A 21,248-nucleotide genomic window follows, 5' to 3' on the forward strand; every position below is an offset into this window, starting at 1 on the left:
CCCCACCACGCCGCTAGATGGCGGACGCGTGCAGCCGATGGGCGTGCTCCAAGCGAGACGCTGTTCTGTTCAAGCGAGTCATCGTCACTGGCCGCATCATCTCGTATTTTACGGGAATAAACGTTACCTGGGATAAAAAAATATACATATATTTTAACGCACACACAAAAGATACTGATATTTATTCATCTGTTTAACCCATCCAGCCTAAATCCTGAGCGGTAAGTGTGCGTTTATATGACGTTTCTCTCCATTATTGACTGTAAACACAAACGTTTGGGAAATGTGGATTGAAAAAAAACGGATGAACAGCTAGTTGAAAGCTCTCTGTGCTGTAAATTATACAAACGTTATACAGGCTGTAATGTGTAAGTCCTCCGTTTTTCGTTCGAGTTTTTCTTGCGCATTTTACTGCGCAACATTTGCGTAAATTAGATTCCAGACCTGCTTCTGCTCTGCTTCCCACAGCAGCCCCTCCCTGTAGTGTAGGTGTCATAGAACACAAACTGGTTATAATTTTGGAGGATTTGATCTCTAAAATAGGACGAACGAAATGAGCGTTTTTAGTTGAAGTGATGCAGTAAGTTTGTTAAGGGTGGTTTAATGTCGTCTGCTTTTATTCATCATCTGTTACTTTATTTGACTTTCAGTCTGAGGGAGGATCAGTAAACATGTTCTACACCTGTGGTCCCAACGAGGCTATGGTGGTGTCAGGTGAGGTGATGACCTGTTCTGGCTCAATAAATGACATTAAAGAAAGTAAACCACTGCATATACTCGCCGATGTGATCATTTCCACACATTTTAAGGCTGTCAATTAAACTTCGACATAATTGTAACTATAAACAACTTATAGATATTTGAGAAAGGAGTCGTGTGATGATTATTACTGTTGATGCCATCGTGAACATGTGTTTCTGAGGTGAAAATCTGAGCAGAAATGTATTAAAACAGGCTCAGCCTGGGAGGAAAGGGTAAAAAATTGTTTTTCCTTCCAGGCTTCTGTCGTTCTCCTCCGATGATGATCCCCGGAGGCAGAGTGTTCGTCATCCCGTGCATACAGAAGATACAGAGGTGAGCAAGCACTCAGGCTTTCTTTTACTCTTCCTGATATACACCTGCATACACCAGCTTCATTCACAGTTAGCGTCTGTGGCATTCGGCTGACATATTTCAGCCGGCTGATCTGGAACACCTGATCTTACCAGAGGGTTGTAGCTGACTTTGGTCTTCTACAGTCGTGCACTCTGTGCTTGCAGCTCAGTATGACACAAACAAAGAGGAAATACGAGACGGTAATGTAGAATCCATCAATAATCCCCCGTACTGTGACGTCCTGTCCTGCGTCTACAGGATCTCCCTGAACACTCTGACTCTGAATGTGAAGAGCGATAAGGTCTACACCCGCCATGGAGTCCCCATCTCTGTCACTGGGATCGCTCAGGTCAGTTCAGCCTCACTGGAGATGAAACGGAGAGAAACACTTGTGTAGTAATGGAGAAGTAGTTTCTGTGAAAACAACAACCAGTTTAGATACTGCTGATTGCTGTGATGTATGTAGATATGAGTTTATATTTATTCAACAAGTTGTCCATCGTAGTTTTGACTGTTTGGACACGGAGAAATGAATGCTGCATGTCTGTCCTGTGCACGTCATTACATCTTTTCACTTAAGTGAATCAAGCAGTGACTGCTTGTTGCTATTTTGAGACGCATGCGCTGTTCATCTGCCAGTCCAAATGTAGTCCCTCTTACCGTCTGGATGCAGTTTCATCATTTTAAACCTTGTTAGTGTTAATATCGGACCCGTCCATTTCACAGTAAACTAGTAACTTGTTTTCTACAGATGAAAATCCAGGGTCAGAATAAACAGATGCTGGCTGCAGCCTGCCAGATGTTCATGGGGAAGTCGGAGGCTGAGATCGCTCAGATTGCTTTGGAGACGCTGGAGGGACACCAGCGAGCCATCATCGCCCACCTGACTGTTGAGGTGAGGATCAAGCAGCTGGGACACCTCCAGTTTATTCATAGCAGATTAGAAACATTTAGCTTCCCTGAAACAGCTTTAACATCCTGGTTAACATCTTTCTCTAATAGGAGATCTACAAGGACCGTAAGAAGTTCTCAGAGCAGGTTTTCAAGGTGGCTTCCTCAGACCTGGTCAACATGGGCATCAGCGTGGTCAGCTACACTCTCAAAGATGTTCATGATGACCAGGTATTTCCATGTTCTCACAAATAAAGAACCACAACATCGATGCTGTGACGTTTGGGGGAAGAAATGTTTTTAAAGTTTTGCTTTAGAACAGCTGTGTGGGTTTGAAATTAGAAACGAAGCAGAATAAGTTAATAAGTTCACATCCAGTCCTTTTTCCCCCGGTGACGCACAGGATTATCTGCACTCGCTGGGAAAGGCTCGAACAGCCCAGGTGCAGAAAGACGCCCGCATTGGAGAGGCCCAGAACAAGAGAGATGCTGTGATCAGGGTGAGCTGGACCACTTTGTTCTTTGAAGCTCTGATGAATGTCTCCACAAACACTCTGTTTGCTCCTGGCAGCTTCAACGCTTATTAAAAGTGTTTTGAGAATCAGGAAAATGAATATTGCCTCGAGTGTCGGAGAGACCAGTCCATCACTTACCCTTTTATTAATCTGGCTCTCTCACCCTTGATGTGCCTTTAGTCTGGTCTGTATTAGCACGTTAGCCCAGTTTACCTTCAGGAGTTGCTTCCACTGATCGCAGTTCTCCTCGTTTCTCTGATCCTCTCTGCAGGAGGCTCATGCGATGCAGGAGAAAATATCTGCTCAGTACAGGAATGAGATCGACATGGCCAAGGCCCAAAGAGACTATGAGCTGAAGAAGGCAGCCTATGACATTGAAGTGAACACCAAGAAGGCTGAGTCGGAGATGGCGTACCAGCTGCAGGTAGGCAGGCGTGAACAGGAAGTAGTTTTATTTTTCCGTTTCTAACTGGATCAGATATTTTCTGACACTGAATCAGGAAAGAAAGTGTAACTGATTGCTTATGTGTGTTTTCCACCGGCAGGTTGCCAAGACGAAGCAGTGTATCGAGGATGAGAAGATGCAGGTGCAGGTGGTGGAGCGGACGCAGCAGATCATGCTGCAGGAGCAGGAGATCACCCGCAGGGAGAAGGAGCTGGAGGCCAAAGTGAAGAAACCTGCAGAGGCCGAGCGGTACCGGATGGAGAAACTGGCTGAGGCTCAGCGGTGAGTTGCAGGTTTGCTCTCACTTACAGCTACTCGTCTTATGCTGCAAAATGTTTAGGCAGACATCCTATGTAGTGGTATGATTGCCACCTTTCGTGTGGGAGATCTGGGTTCAAATCCCCTGCATGAAAGGTACTGTCTCCACTAGGGGTCCTTAGGCAAGACCCCCTTACCCTATCTGCCTATCTGTAAGTCGCTTTGGATAAAAGCGTCTGCTAAAGGCATAAACTTCTTAAAACAGCTGTTCGACCCCGCAGACCCGGTTCAGTCCAGATAATTCATGGTTAACTGATGCCTTTTTGAAACTGTTGTAGACAGACTGGCTGAAGCTTTTGTCCCTCTGTCTGTCTCTGCTCATCATTTGTTCTCCCCAGTCTGAAGATGATCATGGAGGCAGAGGCTGAGGCTGAGTCCATAAGGGTGAGTCACAAATTGATACAGAGGAATCTTACAGGAGCAGTTTGTGGGCTTTGGCGCCATTCAGAGGTGAAGTTGAAGATTGCAGTGAGCTCCTTTAACTTCTAAAGTATGTATGAGGAGCAAAGGTGGCTGCTGAAGAGTGAAAGGCTGCTCTGGGCTGCTGAAGAAAAATGGGAAGGAAACAGGGCTCAATCTGTAGATAATCTGTAGAAACAGAGCTTTCCTGGTCATCCCTTTAAATCCTTTTGTTCGTTTAAACCTATAGATGGAAAGGATATTTTTGATTTGTTTGTTAAGCTGTTCTAATATATGAGAACTCTGACTTCAGACTTCAGAAGTTGCTGTTACCACATGCACAAGCTTTCTTTTATAACTGGAAGTGTTATGGAGTGTCTTCAGGTGAGCTGAGAATAGTGAGCAGGGCTCACAATGACTAATTGTGCCGATCTCACGTGTATTTGGATACATTCGACAAACGAGGGAAAAGCAACATGCAGGTCAGCAAAGAATGAGCATGAAGCAGCTACTCTAGCTTTAAACGCTCCAGAGTATCACCTGCTGTGCTCACACATGGGCTCATTCGCTGGTCGTCTGGACCTCTTACCAGGCAGCAGGTTGGTAAACTGTGTAAGAAGTTGGGTTCATTTACTTTCTGCTCCTCAGGAACATGTGCAAAATTTCAGGGGAACAGTTTATGTGAGAAAACGGCAGGAATCAGAGATGCTTTCGTGGTAAGATGGGGGACCGTGTTTGATCCTTCAGAGCCGAGGCCAGACGTCTGTGTGCAGGTGTGAATAATAGAGTGTGTATGCAGATAGGAGTGTTGGTGCTTCAAGAACAAAGGAAACACGTGCATTTTTTACTTGAAACTGATTCTTTGGTTTGAAGTCCTTCCGTCAGGTTGATTAACAAAGCATCTTACAATCCGGACTAAGTTTCTTCTGTAAACGCAGGTTTTCCTGTTGATTGTGATTTTAACAAAAAGGAAGCTGAGAGTTTGCCGTCTCAGTCATCTGTCCTGTCTACTCTCAGATTAAAGGTGAGGCTGAGGCGTTTGCGGTGGAGGCCATGGGTCGAGCTGAGGCAGAGCAGATGGCGAAGAAGGCTGAGGCCTTCCAGGAGTACAAGGATGGAGCCATGGTGGACATGCTGCTGGAGAAAATCCCTCTGGTGAGCAACACCACCCTCGCAGTGGGAAAGATGTCGTGGATGGCATGTGGATGAAGCACAGCCTCTGATTCACTTTACATTAGCAAAATAACCTCCAGTTTGACTTTCTTACTCTCTGACTTCACCGTCTGCATCAGATTCAAGTGAAATCTTGATTAGTTTTAACATTTTGGGATGTCTGTCCCGCACCAGATGGCCGAGGAGATCAGCAGGCCTCTGTGTGGAGCCAATAAGGTCACCATGGTGTGCAGCGGGGGTGGAGAGGTGGGCGCCGCCAAACTGTCCGGAGAGGTGCTGAACATCATGACCCGCCTCCCCGACGCAGTGGAGAAACTGACCGGGGTCAACATCTCTCAGGTGACGCACGAGTGTTTGTAGGGTTTTAACAGGAGGAGGGACCTGTGTGCGTTGTTTCAGTTTGAAATGTTCCTCCTCCTCCATCCTGCAGGTGTCCTCTCGCACAGGCTGAGCAGAGTCACCCAGATCCACTCCCCCGCCGTCTCATCACCTGCCTGGACTCGCTGCATCCGTCTGTGTCGCCGTGTGCCCCAGCTGCTTTGTGATGTTGCTGTGTTGTGAAAATGGTAATCCACCTTCTTCCGGCACCCTGCTTTGTTCAGATGTATTTATGTTCTTCTGTTGAAATACCCTCACTGGTACTGCATTCATTCAGTAACAAGTATTCTAATGACAAGCTTTTAGATATCTTCTCTTCTGTGACATGAGTTACTCTAATCTGAACAGATATTAAATGCACTTGAATTTAACCGTAGCTATTATTGGACATTTCTTATTTTCTGCCTCCTCTGCTTTATGTCTCACTGCGTGTTTACATCTGACTGAGAAACTCTTGTCTTGTCTGAGTCCCCCCCCCCTCTGTCCATGTTTACCTTTAATGTCTCCTCCATTACTGCCTGTGTCCACTACCTTGCTGCCAAACCTTAAGTGCATCTTAGCATGAGCGTGTAATAGAAACCTTCATTTACTAACCCTTCTAACATTTTGCTTAATGTGTTTCTGACTAAGAACGATTTCGTCCTTTCAGCTGATGGTCACATTCTAACGGGTAATAGAAATTGTGATGCCATCTGTAAAGTGTATGGCATTGATATATTTTAATCTGTCGTTGTTTAATGTTTAAATTTGTTTAGTTTGTGTTTAGGAATGCAATTACTTGAGGACCCTTTGATTAAGTCTTACCAGTTAAGTCACATCTTCAGTTTGTTCCTGACGTCAGGTTCTTTACCAAAAAACTCTGCATCGGTCTAAGGCTCATCCAGCTCTTTCATTTCTATCATTTGAACCCTGCTCTGGTTTTAAATGTTAAAGCTTTTTCTGGTTGAGGCTTGTGATTTTCACTCAGGAATTTCAGTTTTCTTTTCTAGCAAACTCATAGAGCATCTATACAGACAAACATGCACCACAAACTAAGGAAAAAGTAGATTTTAAAGCTGTCAGATTACAGATTACATTAAATATGAGTTTATATTTTGGTGCTGTGGTGACCACAGAGGGCATTTCTCCTTGATAATCCACAGAGTGAGACTTTGTGGACAGAGTCCATCACCAAACTGACATTTTCCTGCTCACACGAGATGTTAACATGCGTCCTGAGTGATCTGATCTCAGCTCTGAGTATGTGCTCACACCCGGTGTTAAACTGCATCCTCTATGACTGATTATGATTAAAACACTCAGTCACTGAAGCATCTTGTAACATTTACATTTTACAGCATAAACAGATTCATTATAATCTTACAGAGTTCAGTGCCTGCACATCTCTGCTGATAAAACCCTCACACTGAAGATCTGAACCCCCTTAAATTTCTTCACAACCTTGATGTGTGCACATACTTTTGGAAATTTGAGACTCTTATTGTTTGATTGGTGTCAGTTATTAGTTATTTAATGGGGTGATTTTGTTGGCACACCTCTGTTTATGCAGTAGAGGTCAGTTGTGAGGTCACACAACCGAGCCCAGAAAGGCTGGATGTGCATCCTCAGTCTGTCCTGAACACACTCCCACCTGCTTTTAGCTGCGTCCACTTGTGTTCGGATCACCCAGGATGCATGTTATCACCAAATGTGAAAAGAGTCCACAATAAACCAGATTTAGGTCCAAACAGGCGCTTGAGCTGTACCTTCTGAGTCAGTTTCATTAGAGACTTTACCAGCCTGCAGTTCAGGAATGCGCCTGAAGTAAGCGTTGGCTAATGTGTTACTCTGACCAGCTATGCAGCAGCAGATGTAGCTTGAGAAACTAAAGATAAATCTGGATAAAGTAAACCTTTAGCCATCTAGAGTAATTATAAAAGGAACCGTTAGTTTGAATTATATGAACAGGATGCTGAACAGTAGGACCACAAATCTGGAAACGTCAGCTTGTGCTCCAGGGAAATGGATGTCAAAATGAATAGTCCTAATCAGGAATTATGGAGAAATGATCAGATTAAGGTAGTTTTTTTTTTCATTCTTGCTCTAATACACACCGAATGTGTTTGTTGATTTACACAGTTTTAATTTAACACAAATATCAAACAATTCATTGTTTGGAAGGGAACATTTCTTTCAATCTCCATGCAGCTATCACCCAGAATGATTAAACTGACGGTGGTTTAGGCCATCAGCTCTGATGTGTTACTGTAGTCAATATGTGTCCCAAATGGCCTTATAAGTCCCACTGTCTCCCTCTACCTCCCCTCTCAGGCTGCTTTCTTAAAAACAATAGAAACACTGTTGTTTCTTAGTATTAGCGAACATAAAAAAGGTGGAAAAAATCTCCCCATTAAAAAGACTCATTTATGTCCTATTTATGACTTCTTTATGTTATTAATTGGGTGTTTATCTGCTGTATGACAACTCAAAATGTCTTTAAAAGATGGCTGTCTTCTTCCTCTCTGATCCCCATCCTTCACTATTTATTTGTTTATGAACCAAATGGACTGAAGTGACTTTTGAAGATACATTAGTTTGTATTTGATGATAAACACTGCTGTTATGATGCATGTATCAATACCTATTACACTTGAACTGTCATGTGATCGTGCAAAAGATCTGACACAGAAGGCGTGCGTCACTCTGGAGTTACCAAAGTAGGAGATTACGTGTTGATTAGCTGTGGAAATGGTGTTTTGTTTGCTGTGATACAGTACGGAATAGATGTAATTATGCAGAATATATTTGATCATTGAGAAAGTAGCAGTGTAGCACTGTATGTTTCACAAATCACCACTGACAACTTCACTAACTCTCACTAAGGGAAGCTTCTGTGTGTCATCATAAATGCATAAATGCTCCATTCAGATTATTGTCATTTCTGCTGGACTATGTTGATGAAGTTCTGCCTAAATGGAAGTTACCTCTTTATTGCATTTCCGTTATTCACAGTGAATTTCAGGAGACTTGTGTTTAAGGAAAATGTCGCTATACAATCCTGTACACGATATACTTATTAAATTTAAAAAAGGAAAGCACGTCTTTGCTGTTTCTGAAAGCAGTTGTGACATTATGAATACATCCTTCTGATATATGTTTTATTTTGAGTTGACACATAATTTGTGCATGTTTTATTTTATATGTTTGTCTATTTTATTGCTTTTAAATTGTGATTACTTTGTGATGTTTTTCTTTAGGGCCACTTCTCATGCATAGTGTGGTCCCAATAAAACTTTTTCATGGACATTTTTTTTTAAGTTTTCACTTTATTAATCTAGCAAATACACACACACATATATATGTATATAGATGTATAATCTATATTATTTTGTTGATTTGATAGTATGTTGTTTAAATCCTTCAGGTGCTGCCTTTTTCCTACACATTATGTTAAGTAGGTCCAGGGCTTCAAATAGATAATTACCCTAATGATAGAGTCACAATATATAGATATGTGCAGTAAAAGTACATTAAAAATAGAATAAGATGTTATCACACAAAGGAAGAGAAACTAAGTGGATACAAGGGAATTGGTGTGTATCAAAAACATTGGGGCACCTCTTAAATGTAACGTTTGTGTTGCAAATGCAACGAATATGAGACAAACGACTCATAATGGTATGTACCGCAGCATACATTATGATGTTCAGAGTCCCGTACAGCTAATCAATACACCGGAAACACTGTATGGACGTTGGTAGTTGTGTCAAGTTAATAGGAGGTACAGGAAGTGTGTAGATTTTATATCAAGAACAGAGACACAAACCATCTGAAAAAAATGGTCTTTCGAACAAACTCTATAAAAAAAATTAATAGAAACAGTTTCATTCAAATGGAAAACACGCCAATTGTTAAATCTAATATGAAAGCAAATGTTCAGTAGTCAAAGAAAACAAGCAAATATAATATTATATTACAGCTACCAAACATAAAACTATAAAAGCGTGATTGGATCTGACACTGGTAATTCCCTCCTATCTTTATTGTTGTTTTATCGTTGTTTTACTGGCGTGAAAGCGCCTTATCTCTGTTTAGCTGGTGTTTTATTTTGAAAGGTACAACCGGAAACGCCGCTGTTTAACACCGTCTGATTTGACAGGTAAGAAGAGCAGGAGGGAAAAAAAGGAAAAAACCCGAAGAAAAAAAACGCATATCTGAGGGCTTTGTGGGGCGGATTTGGACAAAGTTTCTTAACTGTCCCGACCCGAAGAAGCTCCGGGGGGGTTGACGGGGAGTCCATTTCACCGGTAATTAACACAGGAGTTATGAGTCGGTTGTTAATTAACTGTTATTTTCAGTGTGTCTGAGAGCACCGTCGTCCCAGCCGCCGGAAGTCTGCATGAAGCTGCGTCTCCTACAGAGTCAACGGCGTCGACGTTTTTTTTTCTATTTTTTTTTTTTTTTTTTTTTTTTTATTCGAGACTTTTTTTTCTCTTTTTTTATTTTCTCTCAGCGAGATGAGCAGGGAGTCAGGAATGGAGGCGTAGGGAGCGAGGATGTTTGTGTTTGCTGAGCGGCAAGCTGGCTAAGCATATGAATACACGGGCCTCCTTGTAGCTAGAGCAAACCAGCGAACAAAAGGAGAAAATTAATGGAGGCAAGTTAGCTAGCTCCCCTTGTCTTGTGAGTCGTTAAACAGCTACCGTTAGCCATGTTTGTGTGACCCTGATTGCACCTTTAGCTCTTGGCAGCCGGTTAGGTGCAGTGTAACACATCTGTCCTGAGAACATCGCAGGTTGTTTCCTGAATTATGCCAGTTTTACATTTTTTTAGAAGATATCACCAACCACTGCTAACGTTAGCTCGTAGCTAGCGGTGCCACAGTTTTGGAGCCAGCTTGTGCCCTCTCGTCAAAAATGGCTCTCAGAGCACTGAAACGTTGACTGTAATACACAAATAACAGCCCCTTGTATCCGCTGCTGAGGAGCAGAATAGCTGCAGCATATGGGAAATTAATTAATTTACCCCAGAGGCTTTTCACATTTTTTATTAATTAGCTGTGCAGCTGCAGAAGAGAAAGGCTGATGAAAAGCAACGCAAACATGCCCCGAGTTGTGTTGCCAATTTGTTGCATGAAATATGTCGGCTTGTTATGGTGACGTTTGTTTCCCATGCGCTTCACATCCTTCTCTGAAAGATCTTAACAGATATTTGTTGTGTAAACCGATAGTTCAGCTTAACTAACATGTAATTACATGCATGCATCGTCTGGTCCGTGAGCAGTATGGCTATGCAGGGCATCCACAATCTTCAGAAAGCTGAATCTCATAACTGCTTTTCTGTAGAAAAACCTGGGCAATAAAGTGCAAATGCATGCCAAAATTGGACAATGTAAATTAAACTTTCTTCCTTGTGCTTCACAGAAAAATATCTATACAGGAAGTGACTGGTTAAATGAATGAGGTATAGCTTAAGCCTTCTAAACAATGAGTGTGACAGTAACATGTGACAGTATCTAGTTTTTGTTCTTGAAAACAAATGATTGACATGTTACTGATAAAACAACAATTTTAAGATTTTATAGAGTGATCAATGCAACACATTCAGAGGTGCATGGGCTGTGTTACTAAACACAAAAATACCGATTATTATGAGTGTTTTCTCAGCTCTTGCCTATCTGTCCTGCAGATTTTTTTACACATCTATCCCCTCTGGGGTGAACATCTTTGCCTGACTCCTTTTGCATCCTCTTCTCTGTAAAATTGATCAGTTATTGAACCAAAAAGCGCTTCCCTCTGGACTCAGATTTGTACCACCAATTCAAATGTTCCCAATCCAACAAAAACTTGGCAGCATATATTGCCTCGTTTTCCGTAGATTTTTAAACATATTCGGAGGAGAGGATACATGGAAAGGAAATGAGCTAAGATGACTATAAAGCAGCCAAGCATGCTTTCCTTTCATGTGACAGAAAAAATAGAGAAAAATCAACAATGAGGGGGAAGGACAGGTGTTTTCTAAGTGTGTTGCTTTTTAATTACAGAAATAATGGACGATTCCCATTTCAACTCATCATACTTTTGGTCTCCCGTCCCCACTGTACAAGGACAGGTAGAGACAACCTTATTGTTGGAATTGTCTTGAAATACACATGGTATAGTGGTGTGAAGCGATTATGACTTTGACTGTTTATGGAAGTACTTTTGACGATGAATTGAACATGAACATGTTGTTTATCACGCAGCCAAATAAGTTGCTGAAGTTAAGCTCACAGTGAAGTTTTTGTCTGTGATTTCTTGGTTCGTTCAATGGGTCACATGATCACTCCTGTCCCTCTCCTCTCTCCTTCTTTCCCTCTTTGTTCCTTTTTTATTTACTTTTTGCATCTCACATGAGTTGGTTTTTTCTTCTCTCCCACTGCTTTCCTCTCTTCTGTCTCTTTCCCCACTAATCCAACCCATCACGCTTTGACACCTTAACTTATTATTTATCTTCGTTATCCCTCCTCACGCGAATATAAACACTTTTTCTGTGTCTCTCATATGTTTCCACTGTTTTTATTTGTCTCTTTATGACACACGTGCTGTTATCGGTTCCACCTCATCCACCTCCAAATGTGAACTTAACCCCTCCTTCGCCTTTCTTCCCCTCCTCCTCCATTATGCCTTCATTCTCTGCATGTTTTCCCCTTAATTGTAATTTCCTGTCCTTTTCGGTTTCTTTCCGCCTTCTGTGTTGTTTCATCTCCTTCTTTTTTTGTCATCATATTGTTTTTCCCTCTCCTCACCTCGCTCCTCACCCCACCCCATGTCCTCCTCGCCTCTCGTAAGCCTCCTTCTTCACGCTTTTCATCCTTCACCTTCCTTCACTATTCTCATTTCATCTGATCCTACATTTTAACTCACCCGACCACCCACATGAATCATTTTTACCTTCACCATCCCACATTCCCTCTCCCCTTTTTTACTTCACCCTTCCTTCTTTCCTCCCTCCACTCACCACTGTCTAGATCGAGAACGCCATGTTCCTCAACAAGGCTAAGGATCAGCTGGGTCCAGAGAAGACCAATGCGCCCCCCTTCCCTCACTCCTCTGCATCTTCCACCTCCTCCCCCCACTATCCTACAGCTGTGCTTGCAATCCCGAGCTCATTGGATGCAGGGGCTGGCGTCCGGGTGGTCCCCAAACAAGAAGGAGGTGGGGGTACTGCAGGAGGTGGTGGAAACAGCAGCAGCACATCCTTGAGTGTAGTCGGGGGACACCTCCACCAGTCGCACACCTCCCAGAACGTCACCGTTGTGCCTGTTCCCTCCACGGGTATCATGACCGCAGGTGAGTGGGATTCTCTGTCCTTTTCCTGGCCTGAATCGTGACATCGTCCTCTCAAGTTGTCACATATTTGTTCTCTTTTACTATTTGGTGGTATCTCTTTAAGATTGTGAGAGAGGAACTCTATAAATATTCATCAGCAGGTGCCTCTAATCTTGATCTCATCTGTTTTTCACTTTCTTTGTATTGAGTGCCATCGTTAGCAGGTGCATGCAGCACTTTTAAGGAACAGGTTCTTAAAGAATACTGATCCAGTTGTTGTGGGAAGGAAAGTCTTCTATGATAACTGAGAAATGAAAACCTAGTATGCCAACATCTGGACTGCCAGATCACGGCTTTTCTTTGTTTTGATAGCAGGGTTAGTGATCACCACACCTCAAGGCACGCTGGTCCCCACTGCCTCCACGCAGTCATTTGTGGCTGGGCATCATACTGCCACCACCATGATAGTGTCAGCAGTGCATCCTTCAAGTACAGGTAATACACACCTGCTGCTCACCAACACCTGGGTCATTTAAAAGAACCGATGAAAGATATCTGGGAATTTCTTTAGTAACATTTAGCTCTGTGGTACACACTGATTGACAGTCTAAATCACAGCTTACCTGTTATGATGCTGAAAGATTTCAGGTCATTTTAGGGCCAGGACTCGATTAAAATAATTAATCTAATTAATTAGAGGCTTTGTAATTAATTAATCGAAATTAATCGCATTTTTAATCGCATTTTTAATCACATTTTTAATCGCATATAAATATTTGAACAGTGAGAAACAATTTTTTTCACATGGATTTTAGTGCTTTCATCGACGCTTCCATCCATCCGTCTGTTTTTTACATTTTTTTATGCCTTTTAATGGACAGGACAGATAAAAAGAGACAGAAAGCGGGGGGGGGGTGACATACAATAAAAAGCCGTCCAATGCGGGATTTGAACCGGGGTCGACTGCAGGGAGGACTGTAGCCTCTATAGAGGAGGCGCCTGCACAACCATCACTACGCTAACAGCCATCCCATCCGTCTGCTCTTTAAACCAAAACCTCCAATCCACGGGGCCAACCAAAGCAGTCTCATCAGCTTCTTCTTCATGTTTAAATATTATTCACTGTGCTTTGTTGTTCTCTGAAATCATGAACGTTAGTTGGTGCTCCAGTATAATCCGTATGTCTGAAACTCATCCAGTGAGAAACGTTCCGCAGTGCAAAAATAAATGCGATTAAATTTTTTTTAACACATTAATTTTTGTGTAATTAATTCATCTTAATTAACGCGTTAAAGTCCCGGCCCGCGTTAATTTCTGCAGATGCATGTTGCAGATGATCAGAGGTATTTCTGGGTTTAAAACAATCGTGGACGCAGTTACTGCGCCGCAGCAGAGAGGTTGGTGTTGTGGGTGCACACAGGCAGCGGCAGTTCAACAAAGCATGCAGCACAAACACCAACCGTCGCCCAGTTTTAGCCTGAACGTCCACGCATAGATGTGTTTTAGATGGTTTTACAATCAAAAGAAGCTGTTGTCTCAAACCCCGTCTTTGTTTTCCTTTCAGATAAAAAGGATGATGTTGCTCTTCCTCCTGCCGTTGTCATGCCAACACCATCAAAGCGAGGCAGGAAGAGCAAACAGGTGATGGGCAGAGTGGGTGGGATCCTCCCCACAGGAAGCGATGCGTTAATATTGGCACACCTTGCTGCTGGCGGACAGGTGAGGGTCATCCTCTCTTAGCTCGTCTTGTTTTGTGTTTTTGACTTCTGTTCGAGGTGTTACAAACATACGATTAGAGGAATTTGTTGTTATTGTGTTACAGCACCACACTGCTGACCCATATGATCTATCAAACGATGAGGATGATCATACCAGCAAAGATGGCCCCAAATCCTACAGGTAGTTGAAAGATGTTTTGATAAAATAATTGTATTTTTCGAAATATTCATAGCCACTGATGCAGGCTCAACACCTGACTCTCGTGTTTCTGTCTTCTTTCTCTCACTCTTCACCTCCCAAGGTGTCGGATGTGTGCAGTGACGTTCTTCAGCAAGTCAGACATGCAGATCCATGCCAAGTCCCACACTGAGGCCAAGCCCCACAAGTGTCCCCACTGCTCCAAGTCGTTTGCCAACTCCAGCTACCTGTCCCAGCACATCCGCATCCACAGCGGGGCCAAGCCCTACACCTGCACCTACTGCCAGAAAACATTCAGGCAGCTCAGTCACCTGCAGCAGCACACACGGTACTGGGCTGACTGCTTTGTGAGGTCCTCTGTGTGCGTGCGTGCGTGTGTGTGTGCACTTGCCTGTGCTTGCAGTTGCTGTTGTAAAGCATGTGCATGAACCTCTGTGAGGTGATGGCTAAAGGGAGGAATGGGGTGATGAGCTGGGGAGTATTGACAGTGGAAAGAATCACTTTTGAAGGTACGCCAAACTTTGAATAATCAATGTTTGGATTATTTGATTTGTTTAGCTCTAAAAACCTTTTTCTAATAGCAGATTAACATGAAGGATATGTTTCATGTCTAAATAACAGTTGTTTTTGGTCTTCTAAGAGCTGTAATCCTCCCAGGAACAACAAAACCCTGGTGGATGGATGTAACTTAGTGTTCTTAGCAGGTGGATGTTTTAGCTCTCATTCTCCCCTCCCATGGCACAAAAATTCCCCCTCACATCTGGCTTTTGAGTGCAGAGGGAGAGAGTTTAATCAGCATTCGGTCTGTTCGGTTAAATAGTCACGGGTATTTATCGGCTCCAGCTCCTATCTGCATTGATGGAAACAGTACATCCGAGTACACGTTTATTTCCTCGAAGGAGGCCCATGTTTAGTGCAACAAGTGTGCAAAGATCACTTTTCTTTTATTAAGACATGTTTAACGATTGTAACGCCTCACACTGAAGCTCTAAAACGGACAGCAACCATGCACGGATAAGAAGAGACTTATTGATTTTTAGCAGGACGGCTGGCAGAAAGCTCTCAGTGCTGCCGGGGGTCGAGTAAAAAAGATGAACTCGCTTTATTATTTCAGAAAGCTGTAGTTGTAGTAACTGGATGTAACTCCAGGCCTCATCACACTGGTCGTAGTTGTGTTAGTATGTGTACCTTTGTTAAAAAACTTACATAAAATGGGTATTATTTGAACCCCTCTGTGCACTTAAGAGTCATGACTGGCTCCAGTCATTTGAATTAATACACGCTCATTACTATCTTACTGCACTTTGCATGTGTCGCATATAAATACTAAAAGGTTTAAAGCCACTAATAGCACTCTGAGAACAGTTCCACTAATCATGACTGAAGTCTTGTCGTGCTTCCTGTTTTTGTTTTATGTTTGACTTTGTCATGCACCCTCCTCGTGCTTTCTTTTCACTGTCATGCTCTGGACTTTCTGTGAGAGCTTCAGGCCACACGTTTCAAACTGGAGGATAAGCTCCACTTGCTTGCCACTCGCCTTTGATTTCCATTTTAGTTTGACTGCAGCAGGGTCAGACACACACTTACACACTCACACACACACTGCAGGACACACCAAATGGAGAGAGAGCGAGAGAGAGAGAGAGTAAAGCGTGACTGTGCTTGCTGTATGTTTGTTCTGTGTTTTCACAACTCAGACGCAGCACAAAGAGCACACCGTCAGATCATCTGTGGTCGGCGTAGTCGATCGCAGATCCTTTCAACTCAAACGCATGATTTGGTCCTCGGTTCATCGTGAAGTTTGGTCATGCTGTAGCTTAAAGGTCTCTCGCTGTTTCTCTCTCTGTTTCTCTCTCTCCACCCCCTCAACCCTCCAATCCCGCCTTCCCGTGTTAGAAACCACACTGAGGCCAAGCCCCACAAGTGTCCCCACTGCTCCAAGTCGTTTGCCAACTCCAGCTACCTGTCCCAGCACATCCGCATCCACACCGGGGCCAAGCCCTACACCTGCTCCTACTGCCAGAAAACATTCAGGCAGCTCAGTCACCTCCAGCAGCACACACGGTACTGGGCTGGGCTGGGCTGGGTTTGAGTGATCAGGTGTGTTTTGTGTGCATGTATGGGAGCAGGTGTGTGGAAATATTCTGTTTGTCTGTTTGTGGTTTATCTATCAAATTTAGAAAGCTAACAGCTCTTTCATGGTATTTGCTGCCAGTTCAGAGAAACCAAACCGAGACTTCTTACGCAGGGTTGGCTTTTTAAACTTCATTGGGCTTAACAGCAGCTTTCCTGTCAGCCACAATCAAGATTTCTCTTTTAAGCCTCTTTCACGTTTAAAAGCACGGGGGGTCGAAGTCGATCCGCCACTGATACGCCTCTGAGCCGCCAACGAAGGTAGTAACAGAGGCGAAACGGTGTGTGTGTGCTTCCACACGTCACACGTCAGTGTGTGTAAGGATCCAGTAATGCGGTGCTGATCCGTCTCTGTTTGGCAGGCGTGAATTACAGTGAGGGTCAGCGGCAGGTTAACGAGGACGTCTTCTTTCGCCTAAAAGGCGCAACAAAGAAGCTTTATTAACTTCCTACCATCAATGGCATAATATCATAGATTTCCTTATTCTAATGCTGCGTTCCGCTGCTTCTGCTGATGCTTTATCTGTCGTACGTTGGTCTAAATGTTGGTGTTAGTGTCAGGTAGTGTGGTGTGAAGGGAGGACCCAGATGCAGAACTTCAAAGTAAGCAAGATTTATTGACAAAAAGCAAGAACAAAAAGCTGAGCCAGATGTCAAAAATCTTGAAAAACAAGACTACGGAACGATGATTAAATAACACAAAAAGGCAAAAACCTGACCTGACAAGACTTGAGAGAAACGTGACTTGATCATGAGAGGAAAGGTGAAGAATCTGCTACGACACGAGGGAACCTGGAAGCTGAGTACTGTGGGGAGGTGATTAGTGACTAGGTGCAAACTTAACGTGACAGGGGAAAAAACATGACCAGAAATAAACCAAGAAACCTGAAAACAAGACAAAACATAATCAAAACGTGACAGTTAGATGCACCGAAACCTTTAAAGGAACGAGAAGTCAAACGGCTCATCGGGTCTTCTTAGTGGAAGAAGCTCAAATATGAGAAAGCAGCGAGTTTAGCTAAGAATCTGTGATCTTTATGCTGTAACTGCTGCATGTTCAGGATGTTTGTTTACACTCATTTTTTAATCATTAGCCATAATTTGTGGAATGTAACTAACTTACCTGATTTTTCAGAATTCACACCGGTGACCGGCCGTATAAGTGTAACCATCCTGGTTGTGAAAAAGCTTTCACTCAGTTGTCCAACCTCCAGGTGAGAGACTTTCCTCTGACCCGCTGATAACTGCCCCCCCCCCCAGCTGCTCAGTTTGGGCTAACTGCCTGAAACACGAATGTAAACTGTATTTCTGTACATCGCTGTTCCTCACAGTCTCACCGCCGGCAGCACAACAAAGACAAGCCGTTCAAGTGCCACAACTGTAACCGTGGTTACACAGATGCCGCCAGCCTGGAGGTGCACCTGTCCACGCACACTGTTAAACATGCCAAGCTGTTCTCCTGTGGCCTCTGCAACAGATCCTACACCTCGGTACGCTCTCAGATGACTTTGTAAATGCTTTACTGTCTGTGTTATAGTCTATGATAGAATATGACGAGTTTTCTCAATATCATTGAGATTTCTGATCATCTTTAGTTCTGTTATCGACTTTGATCACTGTTCTGTACTATTAACATTTACACGGTTAGATTATCTTTTTCTTTGTTGTAGTTCCACCAAATTATTTTCTTTAGATTAGGCGAATGATAAATTGATGAAATCTTTAATCTTTCAGGCAACTCAAATGAATCAGCTTGACTGAACACAGGGAACTCAATCCTATTCATTCCAAAAAGCTAAAAATGTTTCTTTTCCTAGGAGACGTACCTAATGAAACACATGAGGAAGCACAATCCCGACCCGTTAACGGTGGCAGCGACCGTGGCTGCTCAGCAGGCCCAGGGCCTAACGCCAGGTGGAGGGGGCAGGGGTCGAGGCCGTGGTCGGGGGAGAGGAGGTGGCAGAGCAAGCCAACTCCAAAGCCAGAACAACCCTAATAACACCAACCAGAATCCTAATACCGGACCCCCAGGCAGCTACCAGCAGGCCCAGCAACCCACAGAGGCTGTGGTTCAGTGTCCGTTTGATCTGCACCAGTACAAGACAGTGGCAGCCAATGAGATCCAGTACAAACCAGTCACTGTGGCAGACCTGCCCGTGACCCATAAAGACCTCTGCCTAACCGTTTCCACGTCAGCCATACAGGTGGAGCACATGAACTCGTAGGCTGCATCCTCCCACTCTGCGGGTGGGGTTACGAACTGTGTCTGCAGTGTAAAAAGGTCCATATGAACAAGTAATTTAGCTGTATTCCAGTCTTCTTAAAGCAAGAAAAATGGCTAAAAGGGGAGAAGTTTGACACAAATCATCTGGTTTGGTGACACTCCACTGAGTTCAACAGTGAATCGGGTTTTATTCACTCAAGAAGTTCTGAAAGACATTTTAAAAGGGATTGATAAGGTGTTGTAATACAATCAGAATATAAAAGCCCAGTTTAATTGGCCCAGCTCAGAGTATTCAAAGCTGAGTACAACATTAAATGACTTGACAGAACACAGATATTTTACAGTGACTCCTCTTGCTGTGTGCCTCTGAGTGGATAAGCTGGTTCAGGAGGTTGATTCTGCCTCTACTCATTCAAAATGAGCGCTTCAGTGTGTCCAAGGCTTTTAACTGGAGCTGTATGTAGTTTACTCCTCATTCTCTTAAAAATCAGATCACATTTGGCTCTGAAATGATTTTGAATGAGATGGCAGTTTGATTCAAACCTGCACTTTTCATTTTTACCCACCTCTGAATGGAAAAAGTAGCACCACTAACGTGTTGCTCTGAGGGATGACTGGAGGATGGAAGTGTAAAATATCTGTGAAGGGAAAAATTACATCACAAAATGATTCCTGGTCCACAGAATACTGTGATTTTGAGGCCGTTCAGATCAGATTAATGTTAACATTCTCCATATTTAGTTAAAGCCTGAACAAGGGAGATAAACAATGAAATACTGTAGAGATTCTTAATAGCAACTGAAATGCATTTGTATTCGTATGAAAACTGAGGACGGACAAAGTAAATGTGTCTCAGTGGCATTTGAATGGCACTTTAAAGGTGCTGTGGACAAGCCTGAGAAAAAGACCACAAACAAAGAGGAGCAGAAGGAAGAAAATGACGTGGTGCAGTGAGAAAAAGGCTAAACTCTGCCTCTGAATTTCAAAGGATTCATCACATCGTTCACCTTCATCTCCACTGAGGAGCGAGGAGTTAAGGAAGCATTTCTTTGTCGGAGCCCAAAGTACTGAAAAAGAGACAAAAGATGTTCAAGAATGTTCTAAATGTGAGGAGTCTGCCGCAGAGAAAGAAAGGAAAGGGTTATAAAGAAAGCACTTGATGAAGCTCGTACTTCACGCCTATGTTTGTCATCGTTAGTCTTTTTTTTATATATATATATTATATATATCTTGTTTGTATTTTTCTACCAACAGAGGAACTTGTGAACATGCAGAGAGAAAACAAAGTGAGTGCACGAATGCGATGGGAACCGAGAGAAAAGTCCTGACTTTTACTACTATTCAAAAAGGAGCAATTTATTATCCTCCTGTGAGTGAAGACAGCCCAGCTTCAGGGTGGTAGATGGTAAATAATGACTGTGTGACACACACAGCTGACAGGTACTGTTATCTATCTTTTTTTTAAGAACTTTTCATACATATTATTACTACTCTCATTATAACTGTATTGCAATTGTTAGCCATGTTATATCCGGTCTGAGGCATTATGGTATTGCAGTATGCTGTACATAGAATAGATAGAAAGGACTTTTTCCATCAGTAAAAGGGAAGTATGTCTCGTGTACAGAATTTATGAAAACTAAAGAAACTTTCCAATTAACCAGTACCAAATCACGGGCTGTGTCCCGGGTCACCTTGAAGCTTTTAGTGACTGTAACGGACAAGTTCAGCGAAGTCTGTGAGTTTCAGGCCAAGTTATGGGTGTGATAGATCTTAGAAACTGCTGGTTGAGGCTGCCCAAAGACATGTTTTGATCCTGTAGATCTCACCAGTTCAGGTGTCTTACCGGTCTCTTTAACTGCCGGGCGTGACCGGAGTATCGCACCGTGTAATATAGTGGGAAGCTGGTTCAATAAGTCACAGAACCACTGTAATAATGCTGCTACACTGTATTCAAGGACCCATTTACAGGGACTGTAATCAACCACAACAAGTCTGTGCTGTGCTGTGAAACAGCTACTTTTGATGGTTAAATGTCATTGAAAACAAGCTGTGACCCGGGACACTGCACAAGCCGTCTGTACCCAATCAGAAATGTTCCGAGCGGCCTGCAGGCTGTTTATCTTCATGTGTACTCCGCCTTGTATTTCATCGTGTCTTTTTATGAAAATTAACGTACCAATGCTCCTGATAATACAGTTATTAACTGCCCTCCTATGATACACTCTTGCATACTGTATGCACAGTTAAACCTCTTACTCATCTGAACAGACTGTTTCTTCCCTTAAGGAGAATAAAGTTCAAAAACTGTTTATGATGAAAAACCCTCACCGTTGGATTTATTTATGCCTGGTTTGTCTTGATAAAGGAGAGTCAGAACGGATGTTTGTGATTAATAATTTTAAGGAAACTAAGATTTGACCTCATGATTACGGTGGGGTTTTTTTTTTTTTTTTCAGACAGTTCAGAAGT

The 21,248-nt window shown here is 43.0% G+C and overlaps 2 protein-coding genes across 3 annotated transcripts; both read left to right on the forward strand.

The window, feature by feature from the left end:
• The first annotated feature begins 48 nt into the window (after window positions 1-48).
• Window positions 49-8,287, forward strand: flot1a (flotillin 1a). The gene is made up of 13 exons (XM_072370893.1): window positions 49-221; window positions 651-714; window positions 999-1,074; window positions 1,354-1,444; window positions 1,847-1,990; window positions 2,098-2,217; window positions 2,390-2,485; window positions 2,772-2,924; window positions 3,046-3,227; window positions 3,602-3,647; window positions 4,680-4,817; window positions 5,010-5,174; window positions 5,266-8,287. Exons 2-13 carry the CDS (start codon window positions 672-674, stop codon window positions 5,284-5,286), a joined length of 1,275 nt encoding a protein of 424 aa, XP_072226994.1. The 5' UTR covers window positions 49-221; window positions 651-671; the 3' UTR covers window positions 5,287-8,287.
• A 1,062-nt stretch (window positions 8,288-9,349) lies between these two features.
• Window positions 9,350-21,090, forward strand: znf384a (zinc finger protein 384 a). 2 transcript variants are annotated; one of them, XM_072370322.1, is made up of 11 exons: window positions 9,350-9,499; window positions 11,236-11,303; window positions 12,202-12,523; window positions 12,875-12,997; window positions 14,067-14,221; window positions 14,325-14,401; window positions 14,523-14,747; window positions 16,316-16,483; window positions 17,688-17,766; window positions 17,884-18,042; window positions 18,370-21,090. In XM_072370322.1, exons 2-11 carry the CDS (start codon window positions 11,241-11,243, stop codon window positions 18,775-18,777), a joined length of 1,779 nt encoding a protein of 592 aa, XP_072226423.1. In that variant the 5' UTR covers window positions 9,350-9,499; window positions 11,236-11,240; the 3' UTR covers window positions 18,778-21,090. The 2 variants fall into 2 exon arrangements, with proteins under 2 accessions (XP_072226423.1, XP_072226424.1); XM_072370323.1 differs by lacking the exon at window positions 16,316-16,483.
• Window positions 21,091-21,248: the final 158 nt, after the last annotated feature.

The sequence above is a fragment of the Leuresthes tenuis genome, unplaced genomic scaffold (assembly GCF_036924035.1).
Source record: "Leuresthes tenuis unplaced genomic scaffold, fLeuTen1.0.hap1 SCAF_18, whole genome shotgun sequence".
Taxonomy (NCBI): domain Eukaryota; kingdom Metazoa; phylum Chordata; class Actinopteri; order Atheriniformes; family Atherinopsidae; genus Leuresthes; species Leuresthes tenuis.

What these genes read in the sequence shown, in the direction of transcription:
- flot1a (XM_072370893.1), top strand. Translation starts at nt 672, where the DNA reads ATGTTCTACACCTGTGGTCCCAACGAGGCTATGGTGGTGTCAG. An exon ending in AGATGGCGTACCAGCTGCAG is followed by an intron (nt 2,925 to 3,045) that starts GTAGGCAGGCGT and finishes TTCCACCGGCAG; the next exon opens with GTTGCCAAGACGAAGCAGTG. An exon ending in CTGAGGCTGAGTCCATAAGG is followed by an intron (nt 3,648 to 4,679) that starts GTGAGTCACAAA and finishes GTCTACTCTCAG; the next exon opens with ATTAAAGGTGAGGCTGAGGC.
- znf384a (XM_072370322.1), top strand. Translation starts at nt 11,241, where the DNA reads ATGGACGATTCCCATTTCAACTCATCATACTTTTGGTCTCCCGTCCCC. An exon ending in ACCTTGCTGCTGGCGGACAG is followed by an intron (nt 14,222 to 14,324) that starts GTGAGGGTCATC and finishes ATTGTGTTACAG; the next exon opens with CACCACACTGCTGACCCATA. An exon ending in GCAACAGATCCTACACCTCG is followed by an intron (nt 18,043 to 18,369) that starts GTACGCTCTCAG and finishes TTCTTTTCCTAG; the next exon opens with GAGACGTACCTAATGAAACA.